General features: G+C 32.9%; 1 protein-coding gene across 1 annotated transcript; it reads left to right on the plus strand.

The window, feature by feature from the left end:
* Positions 1–936: 936 nt before the first annotated feature.
* Positions 937–10,200, plus strand: LOC138694753 (pre-mRNA-splicing factor ISY1 homolog). Its single transcript, XM_069818773.1, has 7 exons — positions 937–1,144; positions 1,248–1,270; positions 2,413–2,576; positions 4,504–4,707; positions 5,942–6,091; positions 7,691–7,818; positions 8,646–10,200. Exons 1-7 carry the CDS (start codon positions 1,142–1,144, stop codon positions 8,841–8,843), a joined length of 870 nt encoding a protein of 289 aa, XP_069674874.1. The 5' UTR covers positions 937–1,141; the 3' UTR covers positions 8,844–10,200.
* The last annotated feature ends 163 nt before the right edge of the window (positions 10,201–10,363 follow it).

A 10,363-nucleotide genomic window follows, 5' to 3' on the forward strand; every position in this document is an offset into this window, starting at 1 on the left:
AGTCATCATACTTGAAATACCTCACGAAACAGTGTCTTCCTGGGAGAAAAATGTTTTCTACATTTTAAACAGATTATTGTAATTTACTTTACGAACATTGCACCGCAATCTAGTATAATACAGTCACAAAGCTTGAATTGTTGAGGGTACTAGGAACAATAGACTGTGCCGGTACTATTTCGCATTGTCTGTGATGAGGCGATAGTAGCGATCCTAGTGTTTAGCAACTATCTATGGATGTATATTCCCTACGTATTGAGCTTCGTGACTGTATATACTACTAGACTGTGATTGCACTCCCGATAGAAAAAAAAAACATTGATAGAAACCTATGATGTAATCACAAATGTTCGCAAACATGCAGCTAGGAATGAGAAAGAAAGAAAGAAAAAAAAACTGATGACATATAGAATCAAAGAATGCATTACGCATACTTTCTATGTCGGTTTAATAATAATAACTTGTAACTATATCTAGACTACATGAAAATTTCAGAAACATTTTGAAAATCTAACTTTTTGTTTGGAATGATGTGGCGTAATTCATGTACATAAGTAACATAATTGTATCTCTATTCGCTGCAGTGTGCCCAACTGTAGCGGAATTCCGCTAAGCATAGCGACATTCCGGAGACGTAGCGGCAATAATTGAAATTCTTTTGAAATTTATAGCAGAACAGAATAAAAAATTCATATTAAAAGATTAAATGTTTATATTTTCTCCGAAACCTGCCAAATAAATTCTATTCGTTTTTTCTTTAAAATTCTGCATAACTCTAATGTTCTCTAAAACAATAAAAATATAAAATATCACCTGATTTCTCTCTCTCTCTCTCTCTCTGAAGAAATTGCACCAATTTTAATTTGGTGCATGCAGAGTTATGAAAATCGTACTTTCAGCTATAATATGAACTTGGAATGTAGCGAAATTTTGGTAGCACCGTGGCGGATGAAGTTGGTAACACTTATAACAATAAACATGAAGATGATTCCATGTGTGTTGTGAAAGTTCTTTGGTTTGAGAAATAAATTGAAATTTAAATATTTATGTTTAGTAATAAATAATTATTTGTAATATTTAAGCGGACGAGAATTAGGAAAGTGTAATTTACGAGTCTATATATATTTTTACCTAATGCATAATGGTGAGTATAGGTTATGTATATGTGCAAAACGAACGATCCTGTTTTGTAAGGAAAATGGCAAAAATTTATCGTATTTCATAATACATTCGTCTTTTCATTTCAGGCTCGCAATGCAGAGAAGGCAATGTAAGTAGAATTAACTATAGTGAGATTTTGCACTACGTGTGTTGGACGTGTTGAATGATATGTAGGTAAACGTTCGAATTACGTAGTTTTTAATTTCATATAACAAGCCATTATTTCATGTTTGGGCTAAACTAGTTGCCTTCACACTTCGCTTATGCACCTTGCATATACGAATCTGTGACAGTTTAGACTTTTGTTATGCCTTGCATACACGATCAACTGCATCTCCATAAAAGTTATTAATTCAACTATTTCCACTTTCAAAATCACTGGAACTACCTCAGCGCTAGTTACACCCATGTCTGTAGCACATGATCACAGCTCTAGAGTTTCACTGTAATATCGATGGCCAAGAGCACAGAGATTGAATGTCCAAAAAATTGAAAGAATGAATTATTGTACTGGTTGATTTGCCCTGGTGTAATCTTCATTCTGGACAAAGATTGTATTTCCTTGAAGGTAATGCCTTAAAAATGATTATGACAACTCGGTAAAATCCCTTGATTGACTACTCTCAAAAAACTTATTTTGTCATTTCCCACAAATTGTATTTTATGGACATACAACATTTGTATTCTTACCCCTCGATATGCAGGGGTTATTACCGCACATTCTCAAGGCAGACATGTGATAATTTAAATTCATAAAAAATGGAATTGAATTTGCAGGCAGAATAATTGGTAGCCTAATGATTTAGATTAGCCTACGTAGCTCGGTATAGCCTACCTGTTCATAGAATAAATTTTATGGACTTTACCCACTTTAACTGTACACATAAACAAACCAAACCTAGCCTAATACCGTGGTATTATTAAACAATTCCAGGCAAACTAGATAATTACTAAATAATTATTGAGTATTCGCTCAGCTGAGCCTATGTGATCATTTAGCTACTCATAAGAAAGAAATGCACATATGGTAATGTAATTATTTATCGGAATTTATCAGATCTACAGAGGAATCAACACAACTGCCAAAAATTAAATTAAACTTACAGAGAAGAATCAACACATATTACCAAAGTTATTTTTCAGAGAATCAAGACAACACACAAAGACACAAATACTATACTATGGAATACTGTGTGAATGTGTAAGCATATAGAGAATTTTTATTCTGTTGCATCATATGATACATTTTAGGACAACTTTGGCTCGTTGGAGAGCGGCCCAAGTCAGCGACACGGGAAAAGAAAGAGAAAGGAGACCCTATCTTGCATCTGAATGTCATGATTTGCCGAAAGCAGAGAAATGGAGGATGCAGATCATTCGAGAGATTGCCAAGAAAGTTGCACAGATACAGAATGGTTAGTAAAGTGTCTTTTATGATTCTTTATTAGTTTTTCTCGTTGCCAAAATTTCCAGAATAACTGGTTCACTGGTTCACTCAGCTTCCTATCAAATTGAGTACCGGGTCTTTTCTGGGAGTAAAAGGTGATCGAAGTGTGGTTCTGGTTTTATATCATGGTTTGTGGCCTTCAAGGTCCTGTGCTTTGAATCTGTATGATTTTTGTCTGCAGGAGAAGCTGGAAAACAAGGAATATGAGAATAGTAGTGCGAGATTTTTTAATATTTGCATCATGTCCTAGATGTAGAAACATCCAACGTTTTGGAGCTACATATCAACTTCATCATCAGGGAAATGGGGAATGGGTAAAGCTATCTGTTAGATCCATTACCAAGAACGGTTTTCCAGATGGAGAATGGATGGTGAGTAACTATTGGTAATGGATCCAACAGATACATTTCCCCTTTTCTTACCTTCCCTGATGATGGAGCTGATATGTAGCTCCAAAACATTGGATATCTTTACATCTAGGACATGGTGCAAATGTTCAAAAACATCGCACCATGTTGATCACACTGAAAGTCTCAAATTATACTTAAAATGAAAATACTCCTCGTTCTGCAGATGAATATAAAGAAAAATGTCAAGGGTAAATTTCTTAACATTTCACATGAACTCCACTGGGTTTCGAAGTTAGGCCTATTATTACTGGCAGACAGTTACTCAGTTTAAAAGACAGCAACTATGCAACCAATGATGTTCTTAAAAAAATTTCCCGGTTGTTATGTTTTGAAAAATGCCTTTTTTATATATTTATGTCCTAATATATTATGGTTTTAATTTAATAACAGAAGGTTTGAAGGAGGACAGACAGTGTTCGTATTCATTAATAAGTTAGATGAATGATACTACACACATTTTGTATATAAGAAATACTGTATTTACCAGAGTAATGGACGTCCCCGCATAATGGACACACTCCAATATTTCGCGTCAGAATTTAAAAAAAAAAATCCCTGCGTAAAAGACGCATCTCATTTTAAACAAAGATCGTTTTAATAATATTTTAAGTCGTAAGATTGGATACACTGCTTATGTTTAAATTCAAATTTTTAAACAACAATGCATGACCAGTGAATGAGGTAAAGCTAGTGTTAATAATAACAAAGTGTGTCGTCTTATTGTTGCTGTATTCATTGTTACAAGTTATCATCTGTTTATACAACTGCTGCTAAATATCGATGTTAGTCGCAGCCCATATTCATTACATATTCTATTGATTATTTCAGCATTCGAGCTGGCGCACCTTTAATAAGTTTTTTTACCAAAATTTTTCCTCTCATAAAGGACACACCTTAGTTTTTTTTATATAAAAAATCGGAAAAAAAAAAAAGTGCGTCTATTGTGCGGGTAAATATCTTGGTATATCTAGTTAGTGTAAAGTTTATAGGTATCAAATGTGCATATTAGGTTAGTGTGAAGTGCCACCTCACCAAAAGGTATATTGCTTAAAGACAAATATATTCATTCATCCATATTAGGTTAGTATTGAGTGAAACCCTTTTTCATTTGCTCTTCACACTATACTCATAGTCTGTTTCTATTGTAAATCAATGATAAAAACATGTCTTTTGTTTTACCATTTAAATTACATATATATGTTCTAATTAATTTTAAGACTAATTCTTTAAATTGTAATATATTTGTATACGAGAATTACTTGTACTCGTATGTGTGAAAATCTAACTGCATTTGCAGTTACTGGTAGCACTCTGTTGACGACACTGCTTAATGTCGTCATTTAACATTTTCATCCAATGAAAAGTACGACTTCGTCTTTGCATGTATGCTTTTCCGAATTCTATGGAGACTGATGGCTGGGTACGTTATTAAGTAATAGCATGAAATCGTTACCACAAGAAACATATTTGGAACTTTTTTTTCAGCTGGTCTTGGTGAATTTAGGATCCGTGACCTGAATGATGAAATTAATAAACTCCTTCGTGAGAAGGGGCACTGGGAGACGCAAATACGAGAACTCGGTGGACCTGATTATGCAAAAGTGGGACCACGAATGTTGGATCATGAAGGCAAAGAAGTTCCTGGGAACCGAGGTTACAAATATTTTGGAGCAGCCAAAGATTTACCAGGTATGAAATCTGAATATTTGAGATTTAACAGATGAGCTAAAAGATACGGTAAACATGAACAGTATTTTTTCATTAAAAATGTTGAAAAGTCGTATTCAATTATTGAATCATATTATAGTGTATGTTGCTTGATGATTGAGGTAAATGGCTGATGGAAACATATTTATCGGAAATTTTAATTTAATGAAATATCTTGTGCTATAACAAAATCTTGTACATGTCTGTACTATTAGGGGCTTTATATTCTAACCCAGATAAATAAATGACAATATCTTCGTATATTACATAAGGTGAATGTATTAAAAATAATCACTGTACATATACTTTATTACTTAATAATCTTAATTTGTTTTAATTGTTTAGAATGTGCAGTCTCTTACACACATAATAAAAATGCTTTCTTCAAAAGAAATAGTTTTAGATATATATGTGGGACTTTGAAAGGCTTACTTAGGCTATACATAAAGTACAAAAAAAAAAGTTCTATAAACAAATGACCATCCAAAATGTTGATTTATGATGTGAACAATGTTCTGAATACATTAGCAAGATATAAACTATTAGACAAAAAAGAAAACGGAATATCAAAAAGAATTAAACATAGGCAGCATAAACAACATTGTATATTTATTACAAATGTAAGAATGCCCATGAATGCAGACATGAAAGACATAGACAATCTGAATGTACTAAAAAACATTGGAATGACCAATTATAAAATTGAATGAAGAACAGACATCTAATGTCTAATCCTTGATAATGATTGAGTCTCCTTATGGCATGATATAGAGTGTAAATCTTTGATATTATTTATTACATTGTGTGCTGGGATCAAAGTTATAATACATTTTATATTTTATTTTGTGTTATTGAATTAATTAATTAGTTTATTTATTTTTGCTCTGCTCACTTGACTTCATTAATCTACTGTAAAACAAACATGCAATTAAATATGCAGGACTTGGAAAAAGCACTTGTCTATTCATTTGTGACAGGTGAAAATTTTTACTTGGCGAGTGTAAGAAAATCTGATTTTTTAATTGCATTTCTGTAGTTCGATCATGCTGACCAGTGAAATTTTGGCCCGATTGATGAGCCACTATAAAATTTTTAAAACCCTGTAAATATATGTAAACCAGTAATTAACAAAACTATAATAATACCTCAAAATAAAATGACCTGGAAAATCTTAATGCAGTATATCATGATGGTATAATTGTTGCATGTTCTACAGGAGTCAGGGAGCTTTTTGAACAAGAACCACCTCCTCCACCTAGAAAGACACGAGCTGAGCTTATGAAAGATATTGATGCCGATTATTATGGTTACCGAGACGATGATGATGGAATTCTAACACCACTGGAGCAAAATGAGGAGAGAAGAGGTAATTAATTTTGGGAAAATTAAAAACTGATTTATGGTTTAAGGCAATTCTTGTAGGAAGTAATGAATTCCAAAGCTTCATCCAACTATCATGATTATATCAATAATGCTTAGATCAAGTTTTTCAACTCAAGTACTGCGTAACAAGGAGTTGTTACTCCTGTTGATACATGACAGCAAAGTGGAATGTGGCATAATTCTTCTAATATTCTAATATGTAACTTTGTTAATTTCTTATGTAAGAAATATAAGAAAATTTGTCAATGAAAATAATTTTGGCTAGAACTAAATTACCACCACCACTGTGACACAGTGCTAGCATGCTGGTCTTCCATCCAGACAGTCCAGGTTCGATTTGCAGCCAGGTCGTGATGGAATTTGTGGCTGAAAACGCAGTTATTGCAGAGATTTTTTCTTGGGGTACTCCCGTTCCTATCTTTCATTCCACCAACACACTTCGCCTCCCTCTCATTTTGTCAGTCGTCTGCAATAATTAAAAATAAGACTGGGGTCTTTGGGATATTATGGGTTTCCAATTCTGATATAGAAAAGACTTGGGGTTCTCAAGTTTTGGGCTTAAAAGGTACTCATCTGGGGATGGGACTTGGCTCTGTCAAGGCTGAGGCAAGATGGCCCACCTGTCAGCATTGATTCACGAATAGTACCTAGATCACGGACAATCATCACATAAGGTATACAATGGACCAATGTGAGTCTAAGTACATGGACCTGTCCTGAGTCCAGCCCTCGAAAGCCAAGCCTATTAGTACCACAAATACCACCACCACAACTGTCGTTGTTGTTTTGAGCTCGGTACAACATACTTTTATCAAACTCTCAATTACATTGTAGTTAGTGTGGAAATAATGTGTCAAATCTCTTTGAATATTTCATATTTATTAATCAAAATTTGGTTTCATTGCATCATTGGTCTTGATATTATCTCAGTATAATATAGTTACTAAACAAATAAATACACAATAAATGTATAATTATATCTTGTCCATAAGTGTCTAAATATGTAGCAGACAATATAAAGATTGTAAAGGAAAACTGATAAACAAGAAGTATGTTTTGTGGAATTGTTTGGAATCTTGAAAGTGCTCTCCAGTAAAGTTATCCGCATATGTATTACTGTTATGTTACACAAAGCTCTTACATTTTATTAATAGTGATTTATGTGCTAATCAAAATATAAGAAAGAAACAGTACATCTTCATTAAAAATTTAATGTGAAAAACTGTAGGAGTGTTAATTATTGTTATTAAGCCAGTTTGGTGTATTAACCAAATTTATATTTGGAAATTTTTATGTACGTATTCTGAAAATTAGCTAAGGTTAATACTTTTGATATTTAGAAAACTTTTAAAATGTTTTCTTCAGTGAAAGTATCAACTTTGAACCCTTAATGATTATTGTCACATGTATTTCAGAAACATTTACGTGCTTATTGAATTTTGAACAGAGTTAAACATTAAAAGGAATCGAAGTATTTGATACTTTTTACATTCCAATAAATATAAATATTAATCTCAATACCATTGACATATTTCAATAATGGCAACAAACCGGAGGAAAAATTGTAATGTAATTGTTACAGCAATAGCAAAGACAGTAGCTGAGTGGAAAGCAAAGAAGGAGGCATCCCTTCATGGTGATATTGAAGAGGTGGGCCAACCACAGGAAGAAGAGGAGGAAAACATATATGCTGTGGCACCTGATTTAGATGTAAGTTATTTCTCTAATATGGTATTAATGTCTATCGAAGCTAAAAAAATGTACTAGACCAAAACAATGTGATGTCACTGACTGAATTGCGGTTGGTTGAAAGTCAAAGCCAAGATATGCTATAAAATATAGTCCTGTAAATATTTCATTATAACTAACATTTTTACACATATTATGCCAATTCAAATCAGTGCAATGTTATTAAACTTATGGTAGATTAAAAGAAATCTAATGTAGCCTACCTATACATTAATATGTACATCTTTTCTGTTTATCACTGTGTAGTGATGCATTAGTATAGTTCTTGGCTTGGATAGATGATAAATTACTTTTATGTTGACTATTTCGGACATTTGTAAGTATGGAGAGCAATGGTGTTCAGTCACCAATTACCGGTGTAATTTCTGTTCTCCTCTCATCTCAACTATAATAAAATATTTCAGGTATTGAATATTTTGTGAAATTCTTGTGTCTAATTGTTCTTATGTACACTAAATAGCAGAACTATAAAATGAACCAAAGAGCATTGAATGGGATTAGTTTTGAGGAAAGTGAAATTGACATTTAACATTGCTTAACAAAGTTTCTATTTTTCGTAATTTCCCAAAACAAATATCTTATGCAAAAGTATTCATCATGGTCTGCAATGGCAGGACAGTGCCAACATAAACGTCACTGATTTCATTTTAAAAATCATACTATCTGACATTATAAATTATTCATTTTAACACTTCTACGATATAGTGTTCAGCTGTAGCTGCAGCAGTTTCAATTATAGTGTGTCTGTAGAGCATTTTTCTTATTTTTGGTTATGTTTTTATTTCTAGTCTGATGAAGATGAACAACAGACATCAGAAGAAGCTCTACAGCCTAAGTTCATTGCACATGTTCCAGTCCCATCACAACGAGAAGTAGAAGAGGCGTTGCTCAGGCGTAAAAAGCAAGAGCTATTAGAGAAATATGCAAGTGAAAATTTAATAAACGAATCTGAAGAAGCAAAAGACTTATTAGGGGTTCATACCTGAGAAATAAATGTAACTCTCATGGTTTACACTTCGTCAACAGTACCTGCAGCATTTCATTGTACTTTGGAAAAGTATAGATAATGTGCTAAATATTGTGCCCTATCAGATGAGAACTTCAAGACTTAAATTTTTTAAAACTGACTTCCACTTTTATTGGAAGGATTTAAGAGCATGAGGAAAGTGTTCATTTATGATTCATGTTTAGACCCTTTTATTGGACATATATCAGAAAAAAATTGTGGCTGGTAGTACTGCAGTTAGTGCAATCTAATTGTGAATGAAGGAAGGGATTCAATCTGCCCATTCATATATCAATATTTAATTTAAAATATCACAAAGTTCGAAGTAGCAGGGCCACAATAAGAGACTTTTATGCTTTGCTAAGGCAAACGTGAATGCATGAAAGGATCACAGTAGAAGTATTGTTAAGAAGTGTTCTGCATTTTTTAAAACCAAGTTTTATTATATTAGCTTCATATGTAGGGACAGTTTGTTTTGCACTCATTGCCTTTAGTAAGTGTGAATATAGAGATGAGCTTAGAATTTTGATGACGGGAGAAATTTATTTTAGGAAGTTTTAGTGCATCATGAAGAGAACCACCATAGAGGATTAAAAGGAATATAACCCAGATTAGTTAAAAATGTATGTGCTGATGCTTTATCCACTAAGTCACATGGGATTCCAGTCCTGATGCCAGATTGAATCCCTCTCAGTTTCCCTTTTGTGGCCAACTCTCATGCACTGTGTCACAGATGTGACACTATGTGCAGAGGTGCACTCATTACGAGTAACTAAGTGGCCGGAATCCGGCAGAATAAGCACCGCCTTCAATCACTAAGTGATTATTATGATGTACCGAAGTACATATGATATTTCCGTGCAGAAATTCTGCGTTATATGATGGATGGATAAATGGATGGAGCAGAGAAAATAATTTTTCTCCGCTCCATCCATCATCATATAACACAGAATTCCTGCACAGAAATATCATATGTACTTCTGTACATCATAATAATAGTTACTGTGAAAGCCTAAAAACTCATGAGTAATTTTCGTTCGAATACATGTTCAAGAACCTACATACAAAATAGCTTACTGTCAAGTTCTAATATGTTATGCTGAAATAAAACTCGTATAGATCATGCAATTATGTGCAGAAATCTCTACTTTGACTGTTCAATGGAAGCAATGTAAATTCGTTCAGGATTATATTTTGCTCATACTTTTAAAATAATAAAACTAAGATGGTATAATAAGAATAATAAATAACTGAAAGTAATATTGTCAAAATAATAATTTAAAAAAAAAAAAAAAAAAAAGGTTTTGAGGTTTAACATACTGTGAATGTCACGTGAATGCATACCACTTCCAGTCAAAGATTGTGGAGACAAAATTGCTTATTTAACAGACTTTTATATAAAGTTTTAAGGTGCAGTAAGAAAATGAAAACTTGTTAATACTGTATCCATACTATAATATATATATTATGGTATATAGATGAAGTTCAATATTAAAAAAA

The sequence above is a fragment of the Periplaneta americana genome, chromosome 2 (genome assembly GCF_040183065.1).
Source record: "Periplaneta americana isolate PAMFEO1 chromosome 2, P.americana_PAMFEO1_priV1, whole genome shotgun sequence".
Classification (NCBI taxonomy): Eukaryota; Metazoa; Arthropoda; class Insecta; order Blattodea; family Blattidae; genus Periplaneta; species Periplaneta americana.